The sequence below is a fragment of the Electrona antarctica genome, assembly GCF_951216825.1.
Source record: "Electrona antarctica genome assembly, chromosome: 11".
Lineage (NCBI taxonomy): Eukaryota > Metazoa > Chordata > Actinopteri > Myctophiformes > Myctophidae > Electrona > Electrona antarctica.
This window is the reverse complement of record NC_136792.1, coordinates 20,174,863-20,195,777: the sequence shown is the minus strand read 5'-3', so window position 1 is coordinate 20,195,777 and position 20,915 is coordinate 20,174,863. Positions and strand designations below refer to the sequence as shown.

General features: G+C 43.0%; 2 protein-coding genes across 3 annotated transcripts in view; one reads left to right on the top strand and one right to left on the bottom strand.

Annotated features, from left to right (window-relative positions):
• dclk1b (doublecortin-like kinase 1b) overlaps positions 1-3,514 on the top strand; it is a 32,773-nt gene extending 29,259 nt beyond the window's left edge. For both annotated transcript variants that reach the window (XM_079514028.1, XM_079514027.1), the window contains exons 13-16: positions 609-699; positions 1,259-1,339; positions 2,218-2,331; positions 2,617-3,514. In XM_079514028.1, coding sequence (XP_079370154.1) covers positions 609-699; positions 1,259-1,339; positions 2,218-2,331; positions 2,617-2,838 — 508 coding nt within the window. In that variant the 3' untranslated portion in view covers positions 2,839-3,514. The remainder of the gene's footprint in view (positions 1-608; positions 700-1,258; positions 1,340-2,217; positions 2,332-2,616) is intronic.
• A 2,961-nt stretch (positions 3,515-6,475) lies between these two features.
• The window catches only part of nbeab (neurobeachin b), a 268,935-nt gene continuing 254,495 nt past the window's right edge, over positions 6,476-20,915 (bottom strand). The window contains exons 50-57 of the mRNA XM_079513569.1: positions 20,175-20,367; positions 19,183-19,254; positions 18,795-18,950; positions 17,514-17,684; positions 11,740-11,841; positions 10,097-10,293; positions 9,842-9,993; positions 6,476-8,035 (exon numbers count right to left, since the gene is read on the bottom strand). Coding sequence (XP_079369695.1) covers positions 7,945-8,035; positions 9,842-9,993; positions 10,097-10,293; positions 11,740-11,841; positions 17,514-17,684; positions 18,795-18,950; positions 19,183-19,254; positions 20,175-20,367 — 1,134 coding nt within the window. The 3' untranslated portion in view covers positions 6,476-7,944. The remainder of the gene's footprint in view (positions 8,036-9,841; positions 9,994-10,096; positions 10,294-11,739; positions 11,842-17,513; positions 17,685-18,794; positions 18,951-19,182; positions 19,255-20,174; positions 20,368-20,915) is intronic.

Here is a 20,915-nt window from a genome sequence, read left to right as displayed (position 1 = left end):
AATCGATTAATGCATGATTAAAATAAACATGCTCTGAAAATGCATGCGGCCCATGATCTGACCGCAGTGGTCAGATGGGTCACGATCGAATTTTAAAGTGGGCTCTGATCTAGAAAAGATTGGGACCCACTGTTTTAGAATGATTTTGCCTCCTGGTTCTTGGAAGTTGTTGTCTACTTCTGTGACTAATACATTATTATTAGGCTACTGCTACAACACACAGAAGAGGATTCACTTGCTTGTACTGTATACTGTATTCTGTCCTATGACTGCTTCAAACTGGTTTGGCTGCCAGCCTGTTAGCGTGCAGTCTGTTGTGTTGACCTGCCTGTATTACATTTCTCTTATAATAATGGCTATTTAATTGATGATAGTCTATTCAAGACAACAGTTGAAAACGACTTTGTAGTTTCTTAATATGTATTGTCCCTGAGAAATAAAATAAAAATACAGTATTTATTTTTTAAATAGGTTGTACCCTTTGACTTTGCCTCCCTCTTGTGGCCACAAATCAAATGGCATTGCTTGTAATCCGTTCATGTCGTTACCTTGCAGACGAGAATAATTATATTGATCATATTCAAAGACCTTTGGTTCTTCATTTCCAGTGAAGACCAGGATGTTCTCTTTGACCAGATAATGAAGGGTCAACTAGAATTCCCTTCACCTTACTGGGATAATGTATCAGACAAAGCCAAGGTGAGTGGCTGGGAGAGCTATTTTGAATTGTCTTTTCCATTTTTGAGGGGCGCTAGCCCCTCCTATGTCCAGCTTTGTGGGTTTGTGTAAACACAAACATTGTCTTAACACAAACATCGAATGCCATTGACAATGATTCCAAAAGCGTGGAAGACCTCGCTTATAGTTCCGTAGTTTGTAGCCCACTGTGGGTTAGCCGATAGCGGGCTACAAACTACGGACTGTAGGTAGGCTACAGCTACACACGGACGCGACCAGCAGACAGCTGAGTTGACAGCTGTCAACAGCAAACTCCTCAAAGCGCGCGCCCGTTCCGTTCATTCATTCTCGTTCTCGTAGCGCGCGGGCACGTGACGTAGGGTAGTGTTAAAGGCGCAGAGCGCCACAACGCAAATTGTGATTGGCCGGAATGAGATGATGTATGATGATGTATGATGATAAGAGCGCCCCTCACTTCACACAGGTGTGATTTTTTTTTTTTTTTAATTGAAACCGTCTCATGTCTGTGCTGCTGATCGCAGGTTATTTGACTATCTACTCATGTCTCATGTGTCTTCAGGGGCTTGTCACTGGGATGTTGCAGGTACAGGCTGACCAGAGGTACACGGCTGTACAAGTCCTGGACCACTCCTGGGTCAAGGTATAAGTTTAAACGCTAGTACACCGGAATGACAAGGGGCTCCACCATGAATTTAAAATCAAATGTATTATATAAATGTTGCCCTTTAATACTTTTTGATATACACTGAAGCCTAAACAACCACTCAGATAATTCATTTTCATCGTCTCTCAGGATGCTATTCCAAGGCATTACAGCTGCAATACCAAAAATGTCCACACCTGCGCTAAACCACTAAAGGGGAAAGGACTATTAAAATAGGTCCCTGAATCTGACATCATGTTGGGGAAAAATCTGAGAGGGTCCAAAATCCACCACCGCAGCGATCCGAAACAACAACAGAGAACAGAGCAAGATGGATGCAGCCATCGCGTACCATACACTGACACCACGGCGCGTAAACAGCGCCTCAAACTGTGACTCCGCCCACCACCGGGGGAAGTCGTGATTTGCGCTCGTTCACTGCAATGCAATTTGCGGCATTTTCAAAACAATATTGAGCAGAGTAGCGATTATCAAACGTATTTGCAATGCCATACGTTGAAAGATCTGTTGCCCGTGGACAAGGCACGCTACCTCCGCAAGTTAGATAGCATCGGCATAGATGTTTGTCCGTATGTGATTAAGGATTGGACCAAGTTGCATTGGCAGTTCCTGTCTAGCGTGGTGTCAGTGTATAGGCAATGCATTGAGCCTCAATTTCCCAGAAGCCCTGAGAAGCGAGCGTCAGTGTTTTTTCGGTCACGTGATACAAACGCGTGACATCACCGGGTTGTCCAATGGAAACCATGTATCTCTTAAAAGTTATCAAAAAACGGCGATTAAAACATAAAACAAAAGTCGGGAATAGCGAGGGAAAGACAATGGTAACTTTTTACTATGTTGTTCTTGTTTTCTAGGATGAAGGGCTGTCAGAAAATGAGCACCAGCTACATGTAGCTGGGAAGATCAGGAAGAACTTCAACACTGGACCAAAACTTAGTATCACTTCAGCAGGAGTGTCAGTTCTTACAGTAAGAGACTTTGATATGTCAGACTGAATTAAATACATGCATTTCCTTTTGGGAATCTTTTTAATAATCGCAAATAGAAGATCTACAACTCACATTGCGATGCGACACACTGTGAGCTTGTAGACTAGCTATTTTCACTGTTTCTTTTAGGGCTTGAGAAAATGACCGCACACACTTATATTGACCCCCCCATACACAGAGCTCCTGGTTCTGTAGTGGAAACTCCACCCTTATTGGCTTTGTGTTAATGACTGTTAACTCTACCCTGTTGTCGCACTCTCTCAGACCACCCCACTTGATAAGGAGAAACAGGGGTTCCAAAAAAGACGGCATCAGGACATGAAGCCAAAGCCCCACCCGGCTCTGGAAAGTGGCTTCCCCGTTGGCTCCGGCACCACCCACAGTGTCAACACTAGTGGTGTCTCACCCGCCGAGTTCACATCAGAGTCTGAGGACTACTCCCCAAACTCAGCTGACACCGTCCGCTCGCCCACTTCCCCATTCTAGAAGCCCTAATGCAGCACACACCTACAGGAAGGTATTAGAACCGACGGTATTCCCACAGCGGACATTTATGTTTAGAGTACGATGTAAAGGCAAAATGGACAGTGTGTGAATATGGTCAATTGGGCTTTCATTTTGATTCATTTAATCTGTCTTTGTGACAAAGCAGGTTATGAATGAGCTCTGTGCTGACCTGAGAGTATACCCTATTTAAAAGCATGTTGATGAGAAGAAGAAAAAAAACATCTGGGTTTTACAGGGTCCTTTTTTCAGGCTGTCATAAAACCGTTTTTAAGTATTTCTTTATATCAAGCATTGCTCCACTGTATTATGTAAGGAGCCTCTAGGTGCTGGTGTATTATTGTACTTTGCAGAGCTGCTACATGAGTCACTTAACATAACACTGACAGAGAATGTGAATATTTCAGTTAAACTGCAAATGGTATGAAACTTTGGCTTTTGACAAAATAATATTGGTCAAAAACTTCAGTTTGAGGTGGTTTTAATTACTCCAGGGCATAACACAAGTGTGTTGCCATAATTTTATGTTGTGCAAGACAGTTCATATACGTCGTGAAATGCGTGCTGAGGTGCTCATACACTACATGAGTGTGTATGTGCTGTGATGAGATTTTGTGGTTCTCAAACTTTTTCCCCGAAATAATATGCATTTGGCTGTGCACCCCCATCTGAAAATATTTTGTGCCATGGCTGCCAATACAAGATTTGTGTTGTTAAAATGTTTCATAAATATTCAAACATTTCAATTTCTTCTTCTTTTAAAGATTTATTGAAAATAGATCAGTAAATCCAATCCTGTAGGGTTAAACTTCTGGATGTTACATGAATTAATTCAGCTGAGGTCCCCCTGGAACCCGGGGGGACCCACTTTCAGAACCATTGACTTACATGCAGATAAGACATGTTGTCTTATCTGCTCTTACAGAAAGGATGTCTGAAACATAACTTTTGTCTGCAGTGAATTAATTAGCAGTGACACAGATGAATGTTGATCGAAGCACTTGCATAAAGACTCAGCACACTTGGATTAAGTGCAATTAGTTGTAATGCCATGACCACAGAGTAAAATTCATCCTTACAATGATTATTAGTGAGGATATCTGCATGCCAGCATTGTGGGCAGCCCATAGACACATTTTTGGATTTTATAATTCATTGTATTAAACATACCCTAAAGAAATGAAATTATGCAAAAAGTTGCAACGTGCTTCCAGTTCAATCAAATTTTTGGGCAGTTTCTTTCAGTGACTCAAAACTAATGAGTGTATATATGATCTCTGAAAAAATCATATATTGGTCATACCCACTGAAAAGGTCCACTACTGCAGGGGTTCTCAACGTTTTTGGCCGGGGACCCCCGGAAATGCTTTGGCAATGTCTCGGGACCCCCGCCACCGCCCCTCCCGACCCTTAATAATAGAGACAATACACCATAAATAAATACTGAAACCAGATATAATCATTAGGGAAGGTGTATGCATGTACTATGTGTACTATATGTACTATGTGTACTATATGTAAACTCTTCATTTCCACTTTCCAGCCATTCAGTTTTTTTGAAAATAATTTGGGGACCCCCCAAAATAATTTGGCGACCCCCCGAGGAGTCGCGACCCACAGGTTGAGAACCCCTGCACTACTGTATAGTCCAAATATTCATGGCTACTATGTCCTTTTTTCTTACATAATATGTTGTAATCTGCATGTGTCCTACAGTATACTGTATGCTGAAATGTTCTAGTGTTCTGCTGTTCGATACACTCGTCAGTTTCAATATTTACAATATTATATATAATATAATATAATATATGTACAATATTTCTGTTACTGCATCCGTCTAGTTGAATGTAATTCAGTGAGAGCAGGATTAGTCGTCGTGCCACGACTACGTCAAGCAATGTAAATATGTATTGTAAAAGGTTACATTACAATCCTATTGACAGTGGCCTGGACTGAGGTCTCCTGGTGACTGGTAACTGTAATTAGAAAGAAGGAACCAAAAAGCACAAGTAGGGAGCATGTTCTGATGACGCTGTGTAGAGAATGTTTTAGGTTCATTTTCATCTCCTTTCGGGGATATGAAGAGAAATCGTCTGATTGAAGTGACTAAGGTTCAGTTTTGATAGAAATGGAAAACAAAAGGATTTGGGTTCCTCTGCTAACTGCAAAAGATAACTTGGGGATCTCATTTGAAGTATGTGAATGTTGTATATTCATCCATATCTCATTACATATAAAGAAAGACATTAGGAAATGATCTAAATAAGGGCAAGCATCAGTAGCACACACACACACACACACACTACATTCTAGGCCATAGGAAAAATCTAAACCACTATTGTCTTGAAAACTTGAATACTACAATAATATACCTGATGGAAAGCGAAACCCTTGAATAAATGATTTGATCAATTTCTGAGTCATTTACTTACTGTATATTTCTACACTCACTCCAGAGGGCCACATTGCATCTACTGTCGGGCAGAAACCTCTTATCTCCTTATTTTAACTTTTTTCGTAATGAATGCCCTACTTAGCCATATTCTATGTCACACTGCAAAAGTAGGCCTATAGCAAAAATCTACATCTACAAGCTCAAAGCGCGTCGCCTGTCGACACATTTTGAGCTTGTAGATCAGCTATTTTTTAATTGGAATCCTGAATTATTTTGTGCTTTTAAAGCAGGTCATTTTTGCAGGTTTGAAATTGATAACAGCTGAAACCAATAATATATCAGTATTCCAATATTAACCTGAGGGCCACATTACAGTAAGTGAAGGTGGGGGCCGCATGTGACCCCTGGGACGCCTGTTGCCCATGTATGCTGTATAACAAAGAACTGCTTTGATTTTGAGTCCAGACTCCACACAACAAATAACACTAGATGGCAGTACAACCCAACTGCAAAGCTTCTGAACAAAAACGTGTAGCAGGCTAGCACTGTGTTTTCACCATATTCTACATGGTGAAAGTAGTTTTTATGGTATTGAAATAGTTTAATGCAAAGTCTTAAAAGTAGACAATACATAAATGAGTAGAACTACTCCTGACAAAGATAGATTTCCTTCATTTTATTATACAACAAAAAACTGAAAGACATTTTTTACTTTATATATTAGCATAATTTGACATACAGTAACACATACTGTTTCTTCAGTAGCTAATACAGTTTAAATGTATAAATCATGAATAGATCTGAAAATATTTTAAAAAAAATGCAACACAAAGTATTTTAATTGAAAAAAGATCTGTCAAATATTTGAGATGATTCAAAAATGTCAATGGATTTGAGTAAATTAAATTAAAGGGAAGGAAACCCTTCAGCATGCACAACTTTGGCTATTGGTAGGGCGATGAATAGTTGCACTTTGAGGAAAATATAAACGCTAAACAAAAACTTGTATTTGCATATTTCTGCTCTGGCAATTTGTCAACTCACAGTGAGCAACATTTTTACAGTTTCTCCAAAATGTGGATACAATATTTTCTATATGACCAAAAAATAGTCTGTGACGCTTTTGTTTTTTTTTGTTTAGTCTCAAAAGAGCTGAAAGCCTTTCTCAGGCATTATGGGCTACAGAGTCATCCTACTGCTTAACATGATGGTGGAACAATACACTTGTGTTTACACTTTCACAGATAAGAGGCCTTAAGATGGACAAGCAAAATATCTGTGCAAAAAATTGGGCAATTGAATTACAATTAGTAGTTTGTTATACAAATGACAGTAATAAGAATGGTTCTGCAACCAACTTAACTGTTGAGGAAAAATATGTCTCTGAATATAAAGGAGTGTGTGAAAAGCCGTTGTCTTTCTTTATTTTTCTTTTTTTACTGAAACAACAACAACACTTTCATAAAATGTCACAATCACACAACATACACAAATGCAACCATGAGATATTATTCACCAAGTCTGCCATTTGAACCTGGATATGTTTCATTTCATTTACATAATACAAACAAAATGAATTCCTTGCCGTCATTCATAAACAAAATAGTTATCTATTTTAAATAAATATTGTATAGACATATTACAATTTAATATTATTTTTGTTGACGTGATCAAAACAAAAGTCTTACAAATTACATAGATCACACATACTATGATATTGTCCTTACAGAGCACATTAGAAACTTTTTTTTGTCACATACTTCAGACCACTTTTTATAAAAAAATAAGCAATCAGTGATCATGATAAGACTGATAAGACTTGTAAGTGCATAAGACCTTTTTGAATATGTATAAATTGGTTCAGGTTATGGTAATGAATGATTTAACTGTCAAAATGGTTGCTAATCTAACAGCAATTGTCATTGTCAGCATTATTTCAACCTTTATAGGAAGAAATATATTGATATGTACTGTACAGGTTTTCAACTTTCTTTTCCCCTAGAAAAGAGTCCCAGGTAAGATATGCTTCAGCCATATAAATGTATAAATTATTCTACCAGACGATTTGCTTTGTTTTAGTTTGAATAGGAACAAACATTTTTGCTTGAAATAGGAACCAACATTGAGTAACAGTTTACATTAAGTATGCTTTATTGACTCACCATGTAGTTAGAATGATATCTTCTCCACAATGAAATGGTTTCTTCTTTCTAGGCCTTCTGATTAGGTTGATGTCAGTCTCTCCCTAATCAGAACAAGACCTGCTCAAAGCTTCAGCTGGTGCTCAGGCAAGACATTACAACCAAACTTAGAAAATAGCTCCAAATTACAGTACAATGTCCAGCAGTTTTGAAGGACAGACTCGTTCATCTGGCTATTTTTGAGACCTTGTTGCCAAGCACACCTCTTAACCACATGAACCCTAGTGTCCCTATTGTGCATATCATATTAGTCAAACATTCAGCAAAAAAGAAACATCTACAAGTTCACAACATGACGCTTTGTGAGCTCGTAGATCAGCTATTTTCTCTTTTGACCAACTATGAAGTATATAGGGTTTATGTGGTTAAAGAATTAGTGTTCTCTAGTCTGTTGGATCTCCACCTGCTTCTGTGGAGCCTCTTCAAGGCAGCTCTATCGCTGGTGGGTCCCTGGTAACAGTTCAGCCATCTATGAGCTGCCTCTCGCTCTTCTCAATACTTGTTCTGATGCTCATAGTGCCAGCGGTTGAAATCTATATTAAATGCCACGATACTGCCAGAGGCCATGCCAGTGATCAAAGTCCTGCATGGGGAAAAAACAATAGCATGAATATTCACACAATGACAGCATACAGACAGACATGCTTGCAAGCAAAATGGAGACAGTAAAAACAACATAGTAAACTCGTTAAAACTATGAAAGGTACATAGCCTAACCCCCACACAGTTATTAATAGAGCATTTCTGGTAGGAGAGGTATCACCTACTGACTAAATCATGTTTTCAAGACAAGTGTGACTATTTCCTCGACTAAGAGCAGCTTGCTAAAATGTCTCTAGAGTGGTGAATGGAGAAAATCAGGAGGTCATCAGGGGCTGCGACAGTAAATTGAGCCCCTCTGTCCGCTGAAGTGGACTATTGAGTCCCAGTGTCCATCTGCAGGCCCTGTGCCCTTGTGTCCATGACTGGCCGGTATGTAGGAAAAGCAGCTGATTTCACAAGCTCGACTTATACTGCTACAGCCTCGGGGCTTAACTGTTCAAGCACAACGAACAGAGCAGGCAGCAGAATACCCCTCTGTTAAGGGAGTTCATGAACATGGTTTCCTTGTGTTACCTCACTTCAACTTAACGAGGAAAAATGTCTTGGCCTTAAGTAAATGAAAAATCCACTGATTTGTTTTCGCCTCAAAGTACTTCTGATGGAGTCCCATTATTGCTGTTTTTGGTTGTTTTCAGCATGCATTTCAGCGTTTGTTAGGCCCAAAGGTAACTGATGCATAAAAAATTACAATACTGTTCATGTGCGGCTAGTACTGAATGAAAGCCCCTTATTGTCTCTTGTCTGTATGTCTGTCCTCTACTAGCCTTGGGTGGAGTTGTTAAGTTAGTCATAAGAAGTTGAATTGCATGCGATTAACAGGTTTAAATGGGCTGGTAGTGGATGGGCTGATAGTGGGTCTCTGGTCGAGACTGGCTCTGAGGCGTGCCCACCACAGGGCTGAAAGGGAGTTGGCCTGTGGGTGCGGACTGTAACTGTGTTCAGGCTCTCGAACCTCCCTTGACTGCCAGGGTCACATGATGATGTCATGCTAATAGCTGTAAAGCAGCGGCTGCCAACATTCATAGTTTTTACTTTTTATGAATGTTGTGTCAAATATTTATATTAATGTTTTGCCAAATATCTGGGGCCCCCTTGCTCCCTGGCCTACAGTAGCTGCAGTAGAGGATGGAATAGCCCTGCTTCTGCACCACCATCCAGACTGTCAGCCTACTAGCTGGTGTACACAAAATGCACTATGCTATGCTGTAGCAGAGTGGCCCTGCCTGAAGACCACATTCCATTCCATTCCATTGGATTTTCCCAATAGGCGGGATGTAAACAGTAGCCCTGGCTGAAGACGGTAAGCCTCATGGCGGTGGGGGGATTTATACTGTATGCCTTAATTGGCTGAGTTGGACTCTGTTAATGACTGTTAAGTGGGCCACATTGTTGCAAGTACCACAAAATATAAACAGGTACACTCAAAACACCCAGCTGTCTGTCTCCATGGCAACTGTAGCTTCTATCTATTTAAAGCCACAGATTGGTGAATATTCCACTTCCTTAAATGTGCACTGACATGACAAGCATGAAGTGCATAGGAAACACCAGGCTTTACACCACCCAACAATACAGTGTATACTCACACGCACGCACGCACGCACGCACGCACACACGCACACACGCACACACGCACACACACACACACACACACACACACACACACACACACACACACACACACACACACACACACACACACACACTGAATAACCTCCCTTTCAGTGCCTATAAAAGTCCTCGCTTCTGTAATTTGCTGCTAATGACGGCAATGTTCTAAGTTAACCTTTGATCGTGTGAAAGGTCCATGGCTCGGACACCAGCATCACAGCCAGGGTAGATGTAGAGCTGTTTGAAGTCACAGGCCTGCCACACTTCTACCACGCCATTGTCCCCTCCCGTCACCAGGTTTTGGCCATCACTGCTTAGGAGAATAGCCTAGGGACAGATGAAATCTGTGAGCCAAGATCCATTCTGTATTGTTCATGGAGCAGGCTAGTGAGAAATCATTTAAAAAAAACCACATAAACAATCTGCTTACCCTGGTAGAATCATTGACCTCCATCTGTGCGAGCAGTTTCCCATTGATGCTGAAGTTGCAGAAGCGTCCCCTCTCATAGTAGATGATGCAGTGGCCTTCACTGGACACTGAGATGAGGCGTGGACACTGCCAGTTGTCTGGTCCCTCCAAAGCCCGCAGCAGGTCGCCTGTGATGGTGTGGACTAGACATGGGCCCTCTACAAAACCAGACAAAAGACACATATGCACATGTGCAGGCATCGGTAAACAGACTACACACACACACACACACACACACGCATGCACAAATGCACAAACAAGTAAAAGGTAAAAGGTGATTGCCGCATTCCGAACATTTCTGGCCGAGACCTGTGCTCCGAGGAGAACTTTTTCTAGTTTTGAACTCAAATGGATGGCAATGTCCACACCACAAATATATTGACAACTAGTCGTGGACGCACTGGACGGTATCGTTTGGGTCACTCTTTGAGCGATTTCCTTTTTTTCTTTTCTTTTTGTTTTTGAAGGGACAGACAGTAGGCTGACAGGAAACGGGAGAGAGATGGGGGAAGACATGCAGTAAAGGCCGTGTCGGGCTCGGGAGTCGAACCCGCGGCACACTGCGACTGGATTACCAGTCGGGTGCCCAGATGGTTACGCCACCGCCTGGGCGCGATTTCCTTTTTTACGATAACATCGAAAGCCAGGTCTCATTTCACTCTTGCAAAGTTTTGTTATTAACAGAGATGAGGAGACGATTATGAATAGTTAATGATAGCTGGTAGGCTAGCTGGCATTATCTCAGGACTCAGGTACAACTATCTCGCCTCCTTATTAATAATCAGTCAGATTATCCATATGGGTCTTTCAGCACCACTGAAGACAGATTAGATCTCTCTCCCTCGCTCTCTCCCCCCTCCGTCTGGGCTCTGACACAAGCTCACTCAGCTGGACTACGCAGCATGACACTGTTTACAGAACATCTTTCATCAGTGTGGATGCTCGTATCGTTAGCTAGTTATAGTTATAGTATTCGGTCTGAACAGCTCTTTAACTGATAAAGCCCTATATCGTTGCTGTCGGGCAGAAACCACCATCTCCATATTTTAACTTTTCGTAACTTAATGCCCTACTTGATCATACTAACTACAGTCTCACACAAAGGTATCAAAAGTAGCCAAGCTTCCGCTCGAAACGGGGGTGCAAAGTGATGCCTTTTGAGCTTGTAGATCTGTTATTTGAATCCTGAAAAGTAACTGTTTGGACATATGAGTTTATACTTATAAACAAACACATAGCCAAACATATATCCAATATAAACACAGAGCCAATCTACAAGCTCTCAACACGTTGCACCCGATTACCTCACATCGCTTGTAGATCTGCAATTTTAGCTATTTTTGAGAAATACAATATCTTTTTTACATTTTCTTTTTATTTGTCCAAAATAGGGACGCCAGGGTTAATGTGGTTAACACTGTGGTCTACTTTGAGTAATGTTGGTAAGCAGACAATCAACACTATTATAAAGACAACTGTTAACTCTATAATAAGGACATTTTATATCTTTCTACAATCCAAAACATACTGATCTTCTGTCAGCCTAGTATCCAAGTCTCAGGTTCAGGTTCAGAAGAAGAGAATCCTGCCAATGTGCTACTGACCTTTGGCACCGCTGATGACCAGGCCCAGCTCAGCGCAGACCGACACACACACCACCTCATGGTCATGACCAGTCAGGACAGCTCGTGGAGCTGGGTAGTCACCTGGAAGATGACACGTAACACTCTATCAAACTGAAATGCATCATTTTAGCCATGACATATTCATTTGACAATCTTAGTTACCACCATTTATTCCTCGGTAGCCGCCAAAATGTACCGTTACATTTGAAAATTGGGTTTTCCGCATAACAATCTAAAATCAACGTCTATTCATCAGGCTATAAAAACATGAAAATACATGCATATTGAGTGTGACACACATCTGCTGGCAGTGAGGTCCCTTTTAATTGTCATGTAAATGGTGCAACTCCCAGTGATGACAGCCAAGCCACTTGATTCCATCCCATGTGTCACATGATTGATGATGGCTGGGGGAGAGGTTAGTGAGGGGAGTTTCATCATGGCACCTGGAGCCGTCCTTGAATCTGAGAGACCCAGGGCTCCCACACAGCAGCAGTCAGAGATGGGCAGTATTTTAAGGTCTGTTTTATCTCTAGGGAGGAGCATGGATGGAGCCCACCTCCAGGAGGAGGAGCTTAAAAAATGTACATGCCCGTATTAAGCAAAGCATTTAATTATTTATTTTACCTTTCTCTTCTTATATTTCACATTATTAGTTTGATTTTATTGTGGCATCTTATTTATCATTAATTTAAGTGGTCTTTTTTTATTGTCACCAGTTTGAGTTGATCACTTTTAAGTTTTTTATTGAGACACATATGTTTGGTTGTATTACATCATCAGTTTGATTTGATAGCTGTTTTGGTTGTTTGATTTGTTTTAGTTTGAGTTGAGTTTTGAACCCTAAACCTTCAGTTTACAAAACACTGATTTGTCTCTTGATCCATGCTGGGATGGTGAATCCCAACTGATCCATGCTGGGATGTTGAATCCATGCTGGGATGGTGAATCCCAACTGATCCATGCTGGGATGGTGAATCCCAACTGATCCATGCTGGGATGGTGAATCCCAACTGAGAATGTAATACCAAACCACCTTTAAGAATTTAGATGGAAATGAAGTGAAACATTTTCTTTAGGAGTTTTAACCCCTAAAAGGAAAACAAAATGTTTTTCCCCTTTGTTTTTGCCTCTGTAGAGACAGAAACTTGGTTCAACTCCTCCCATTTCTTAGTCCTAGGTGCTTCTGTGTTTATCCCTACCAGTAAGACGCCTTGCGGGCGAGAAGCGACCTCGCCCTTGCGTGCACGCATCCGCCTGGGTGACGGCAGACTGCTGGGCAAGCGCTGGCGCTTTGGCATGGGGTTCAACATATGGAATGAATTCTGTACTGGCCATATATGGAGATCTAAGGGTGGCAGTGGGGGCAGTGTCTTGAGTGTACAGGGTTTGCCGGCTGCCGAACACGGCTGCACTAATAACTTTGGGGCGGGCCCGTCTAGAGTTTGAATGGACAGGTATCAGTCAAAAGGGAGACATCGAAGAGGAAGGACGGTAGGGAAGGATCAACAGGAATGTCAGAACAGGTCAGCTCCATATATCATGGAGTTATAAGGGTTTTAGGTTTGAGGTCAGATGTAGAGTTGCTGGCCGGCTCCATATATGCAGATCTAGGTGATGATCCAGTCTTCTCCATGTATGGCTATCCAGTGTTTGATGAGGTCAGTGTTGTGATCTTCATATATGGAGACGGCCATATATGGTGATGTGACGTGTCACAAGGCGTGATGTCACGAGGCGTGGCCATATATGGAGGCGTGACCAACCGACCGACAGACAGGTTTTTCAGGTTTTCATAGTAATCTGCTAGATTTTTGTGCAATGTTCACCTATTAGGAAATGTTCACTATAGGGATACTAGGGTTAATTCAGTTGGTGATAAAATCCCTATAAAGTGATTCCCCAAAAATGTAGGATCTCAATCATGAATGAAATTCACAACATAATCACAAGATCAAGCAGTTCAATACAGTGGATAAAATGGGGAGGGGGATTACCACATTGTACTGAAATATTCTTTGCCATTGTAGAATTCAAGAAAATTCAGTTACTCCAGATTTCAATTTGATATGGAACATCAAAATGTGTTCCTTTTCCAGCCATTAGAAGACGCAAAGAATGCTCTGAAGTTTTGTTTTTCAACTCACCTATTCAATCTTTTAGGATTTAGGAAAATACAGGCTGCAGTGGCTTAACACACATCAAACCAGTATCAATTAATATACTGTAGTAGGTGTGACATCCACCTGGATGAACTTCTTGATGGATGATGTGGACAGGTGTCAGACCTTTTCTCTGTTATCCCCCCCCCCCCCCCCAACCCCACTCCCCTCAGCGTATCACCTCTGCAGACCACAGCGGTTCAGGCGGTGATCTTGCCTGTGATCGATGCAGCTCGGTCCCTCAGAGAGCAGGACCTGAGCAGGGCTGTCAAGTCCCAGCACCCGTTGCTGAGGGGGCTGAATGGGACATGTGTCAGAAAAGGGCCCCCGAGGGGAACAGGGCCCTAGTGCGGCTCACCTACCCGACAAAAGATTCAATCACCCTGCACCGCGTATCTGCTCACCCACTCTCCCCTCGGCCCTAGGGAACCTCCGGAGTCAGCCGCCAACAATTACCTGGTGCAAATATCCCCTCAGTGTGATGGTCCTGGCCTGAGACGCAAGGGCCATGATTGAGGTGCAAGTTGTTTTAATTATTGTACATTTAAGACACACGCAGCCTTTGCTTGTGTGGTGTGCGTAAAATTAATTTATATTAATTCATTTATCAGACAAGCAAGGTCAGCAACTGAAAGGACAGCGATGAGGAGTCCTGCTAAATTACTGTACACAGTATATTTACATAACCTTCTTCGTACAAAGTAGGTGTGTTTTCAATGACACTCACCACTCATGGAAAATATCCTTTAATGAAATAGGTGAGAGTCTGTTTAACTACCCTTATGTCCCCAGCATGTCATGATATGCAAACATTCGGAAAAAATAACATACTGTACTGTACAAGCTCACAATGAGTCGTATTGCAACGCATTGTGAGCACCGGCATTGGGCCAAACGGGCCGTGGCCCAGTCAGTTTAGAGCTTGCCCAGTCTAAGACCCCCGCCACACGAGAACGGATCGGGATGTTACCTGCACAAGTTTGTAGCCGGCATTAAAGATTTGAGTGTCCACATTGCGGTTATGTTAATTATGCATGTCGTCCAGACGAGAGCGGTAGAGTGCTCCGGAGGAGCGGTGGCTGCGTGCTGCCTATCTTAGATATATATACTAATCTATTCTACACTACACCAATAATGTACTGGAGGTAGAAAGCCTGATGACGTGAGGTTAGTTTGGAGGGGCGAGGGAACTATGGCGTCACCGTTTCAGCAAATAGGCGGCATTCGCTGTACACACGGAGACGACAAAGTAGTGTCTCCGAAGTTTGTCACTCTGGGAGGCCGGCAGATCGGCTAAGTACTTGTGCACAGAATACACAGAATACGTCCTCGTGTAGGAAATGGCTGTCATCTCCATGTGAACTTTGCAATGACCTTTATGATATTAACAATGACCACAGCTATCATTAGAACATACTGCACGTAAAGCTATTCCCACTGAGCCCTTTTATTGCAATCTCTTGTCAGTGAATCTCCCATACATACTCAACTCTGGTTCCAGCTGCCTGTTATCACCAACTGTGTGCCAAAACTGCACACTGAAAGACTGACTCAAATCAAATAATTCTGTTTGTATCGTCTACTCTACACCACACAACATTACTCATAACACAATCATTTATTGATAGGATACCGTAAATGATTTATATTTTCATTACACATTCCATCTCCTGTTTCTCGAGACACAGTATGTGTTGTCCCCATCTCTTTGTCTGCTGAAGATGCATTGTAAGCAGTAGGCTAGTAGTGTGAATATCAGGGGAATAGTGTTTTCTTGCTGCAATAACACAAGTGATATTGCCCCCTGCTAATTGGAGGCAACCAAGCTGAAATTCTTAATTAACTGTCTGAGCCTCAGTGAAGTTAATTAGAAAACACTTATACTTAAGCCAGAGCTCCTAGAACATCATGTGACACTTAGAAACATGGGATCTATCTAACACACTTACACATAGACACGTGTGCATGCACATACACAAGCACTTGCACACCATTATCTCAAAATAAAATGAACACTGTCTCTTTGTAGTTTTGCTATCTAGCTCCATATATGGTGACTTGTGCTTGTAGTCATTGCCGCATTCCCTACTCTGATGGATTGTTTTGAACACAGCCAATCAGTGGGAATGAGGAACTAAATGAACTGAGCAGCAGAAATCACACACTAGGGTTTACCATGTTGAATGCAAAGACATCTGGAGTTCTCCACTTGAAAGCAACATAGCTTAACATAATGAATCACACTAATATATCACAGGCTGCCACAGTGAGGATAAATTATCCTATCCTTGTCTCTACACATTATTTGATTTCTGGGCTTAATACATATTATTAAAGCCTCTGTCTCCATATACCGTATAATAAAACAAACAGTAATATCTTAGAGCATGCAAATGTTAGGTATATGTATTTAAACATGTTTTCTAACAACAAAAGAAAAGAAAAGAAATCTATCTATCTATAACATGTCCATGGAGACCTGGCACACAGACACAGAAATCTTGCTGTTGTCGCTGATTATGTCACGCTCTGACATCCCTCCGAGATATCACAAGCTCACAGAACGACTTCAAACTCTGCGTGTGTATCACCGAAGACCCAAGGGAGTGTGGTTCCCACTTCCCGGGAGAAAGTCGGTCGGCTCGGTGGTTGTCCAGAACCACCAATCCAACCGTTATGTGCAAACGCTTATTCAAAACTTGAATTGTTCCCAACTTGCATCGGTTCCGACTTGCGTGGTCTAGTTCAGTCAGGACAACTCAAGAATGGATGGAATATATATTTATTGAATATAAGATGAGCAATATATTTATTATGGTTTGACGATGTATTGGATCTGCTTTTTTGGTACTCAGATCAAGCGCATCAGTCCCGACCATAGGGACTAGTCTGAATCCCCCGTACCTAAACAGTAGATCCAAAACAGCAGCAGGTTTGTATACAGCAGCGCGCTGATACGCAGCAGCAAGCAAGGAAGGAGGCAGGAGGAGAAATCCAAACCTCCGGTTAAAGTAGCCGGTATGAAGATGGAGTGAGTGTGTGATTGGCTGAGTGAATCATGTGAATGAGAGCGTGATGCTGAGGCGGCCCAATTAACGGCCGGCAGCAACTGCACTGAGGTTCCCTGACTGAACTTGCTCTGCGCATGTCTACGACAGGCACAAATGCTCATTTGTTCAAAAATAGCAAAAAATACACACTGAGGCCCGTTTTCCACCGGTTGGTTCCCAATGGGAACCGGTTCAGTTCTTTGTGGTTCTTAGTCCATGAGTCAGAACTCAAAATTGGAACGTTATTTATGAATTGGGTGTGCACTTGAATTGAGTTTTGCCCACTCAATTCATAAATAATGTTCCAATTTTGGAGCTCTGGCTCATGGACTAAGAACCAAAAAGAACTGAACCGGTTCCCATTGGGAACCAACCGGTGGAAAAGGGGTCAATGTGTTGTGTAGTGAGCTTGTAGACATTCATTTATGAAGAAACATTAATATGGAAATAATAATATGGAAATGCATGTTTTCTGCACAACAGCGATGATGTTGGAATGCATGCCGTTTGTTTCACCTTGTGTGTTTTGATGGCTACTCACTATTATTTGGATTGTCTCCAATGATGTGATGCCTGCCGCTCCAGTACCACAGCAGCAGTGTTGCGTCCCTCGAACCAGAGACGATGTAGCAGTCTCCTCCAATGTAGGACTCTGACCTGGCTAGGCAGGTTACCACATCCCAGTGGCCGAAAACTATCTGAGTGAGTTTGCCTAGAGGTAGAGCACGCACACCGCACACGCGCACGCGCACACGCACACGCACACGCACACGCACACGCACACGCACACACACACACACACACACACACAATCAGAGGTTTGCTGTTGATGATGATTGCCAACTGTGACCAACCCTGAAATGTTTAAACACTAGCGCCTGTGTTTGCATTTCATTTCCACCTCATTTGGAAGTGTTTTAAAACTCTGTTTGGTTTACAGTAGGAAATTAGTTGTTTTGAAGTTAAATCCTACAGTTTTATAGTATTGTTTTTATGGTCACTCATTCCGGTAATTAACTTTGGTGTACTACTTACTGTATTGGTCCAATCAAATTGTTCCATCACCATTGTGGTAATATAACATTTGAGGTTGAAGTGGAATTGCTTTTTGTTTTAGTTTTTCTGTTTAGTATTTATGCCACTTTCCCCTATATATACAGTATATATCCGTCACTGCCAACCCCTACTGTTTGGGCTGGGAATGTTGTAGAAAACATGTCCCCTCTGATACATTTGGAGTTACCATGAAGCCACTTCTATTCAGCTGACAGTGAAAGGTTTCACCGGGAGGGCATAACGCTCGTGGAGGAACACACTATCCCTCCCATTCCTGCTCCTTGTTGCTCCTTGCAGCAACCTGCTGGAGTCGCTACTGCAGTGACAGAAAACACCCTCCCCTGCTGGCAGCACACTGCCAACACTGCCAATTACTGTATATTGGTTGGAGTGGCCGGCCACATCGGAGGCACTGTGGACAAATCAAATCTCAGTCTCCACAGTGGTGGGGGGGAACTTTACCCCTGCCTGCGCCACCGGACACCCTTGAAGGGATATTTCAAAGTAAAACAGTCCATGGTAAATAAATGTAAACAAACATAAACATTGTGTGATGAAAGAGAAATGACAGAGAAAGGTAAAATAAAAAAGGCATTACAAAATATGAATTACTTTCAATGACTCAGTTAATATAGTCATCCATTACAAACCAAGTCTACTAGGCATGTCATGAACTCCAAGCACTGTATTATTCTCTTTGTAAGACTCAGCCGTCCACACTTCAGTGAACACCTCTATAGAAAATAGTATTTACAGTGTAACCTACCTGTCTCTGAGGAGTACACACGGAAGCTCTTGTCCCAGAAGCCACACACCAGGATGTAGTGGTTGTCAGCTGTCACCACAAAACAGTGCGTGGTGATCTGGATGCTCTGGTCCACTAGGTCTGTGATCTGACGCTTGTTGCTTCCAGAATTGTTAGCTGCAGAAAGCAGACACATGCCATATTACTATACAGAGATGTTACGGGTACAGTCGACATTTTCCGATTAAGAGGTCAATGAAAGTGTGAATTTGATCACAGTGACAGACGTGTAATTCATTTCTGGGATGGATCACTGATTCTTGTCACACAGTGCGCATTTTGTGTTTTGTGAGTCGCAAGTCATGCATGTGTTTGTGTATGATGCAAGCCTTCGGGTATCCTTCCTTACCTATCAGAGAGTCCATCTCTATGGGCAGGTGATGGGCCTGCTCCAGGGAGTAGCCGGGTGCTCCTCTGAGACCTGGAATCAGATAGACATACAATGAGACAATGGATCACTGAGGTTAGTTGATCTGTAGACACGGGCACTCAGGCGTAAATGTGCATGCATGCGTGCATGCGTGCGTGCGTGCGTGCGTGCGTGCGTGCGTGCGTGCGTGCACACACCTGCTCCTGTTTTCAGAACCCTGGCTGACTCCTGCATCTGATGATTCTGGTGGTCCAACAGACTATTTTCCCCCTGAGAGAACCTATGTGGCCTTTCTTGAATTGGAGCAACATGCTTGGAAATATGGAGGCCTTATTATCGTCATTATTCTGGAAGCCAGACCACATTTTCTTCCATTGCAACAGGATGGCAGTGGTGCTGCAGCTGTATTCATTAGTGTCTGAATGGTAAGCCTGGCCATGGCAGGTCAGACTCTTTGGTCCTGTGCTCCATGTGTTTCCACGGTGACAGATGGGGAAGTGTGAGCGGATTGTGGTGCAGTTGCGGCCTAATTTCCCAGTAACCATTGTGCTGGCCTTCTGACCTTGAGGTGAGGCTGGTTCTTGGGGAGGGGCTCTGTGGCTAATGTTGTTCACACATGCCTGAGAGCGAACATGTGGAAGCACTCTTTGGTCAACTTTACCTGTGAGTCTGACTCTCGCACAGAGCCGGCACGGCACACTGCGGCTGCTAGCTAGAGCGCCGTGCAGGCTGTGATGAAGTGATTTCACAGCGCCGCTGCTGTGGTAGGTAGCACATGTGGTGTTGCACGTCATTGCTTTTATGAGTGTTTGTGTGCGTGTGGATGTGTGTAGAAATATATGCGTTTGCACGCAAGCACATACAAACACTACAGGTATACGTGCCAGATGACACCCGCCACACGTGTGTGTGTGTGTGTGTGTGTGTGTGTGTGTGGGGGGGGGGGGGTTCTAGCACTTCACTCAACTCACCGACGGTGTTGTGCCACCGGTTGACAGCGAAGAGGCGGCTGCAGGTGACTGTGACCACGGCCGGCACGTTGAGGTGGGGCAGGGTGTTGGCCGCCACATGGGTGACCGGAGAGTTGGACGGGAACTTCAGCACCATGATGACATCCTGCTGCATCTGGTCCTTGAACATGAGTGGACTCTGGGGAAGGAAACACTGTTGAGTAGAAGAGAGGAAGGAAAAAGAAAAGAGAGAAGGCAGGGCAAAGAGCAACGGAGAAGGTGGATGAGAGTAATACAGCATGAGAGGAAGAGGAGGGTGGAGAGAGGGAAGGAAGGGGCAGGAAATGGGGGGGGGGGGGGGGGGGGTGGAGAATGAACGACGCGGGAAGATGGAGAGAAGGAGGGAGAATGAATGGAGAGAGGCAATTAGTGTGGAGGTTGGAGGTAAAGTTTTACCAGGTACAGACACAGAGGACAGCTTCATGTACAGGGATGGAGGAGGGGAGGGGGCGAGAGAATGGAGAGAGAGAGAGAGAGAGAGAGAGAGAGAGAGAGAGAGAGAGAGAGAGAACAAACTTTGGCTTCTGCCCACCCTTCCAAACGGTGGAGTAAAAGAGTGGATTGATCAGACAGGGGGAGACATATGGAGAACGGGATGGAGCAGGCCATAACTATGAGATGATACATGATATTTATACATGTATCTCAGAGATGTCCAGTTTTCGTCTACAGAGAAAGAGCATAAAAGAAAGAGGGACGCAC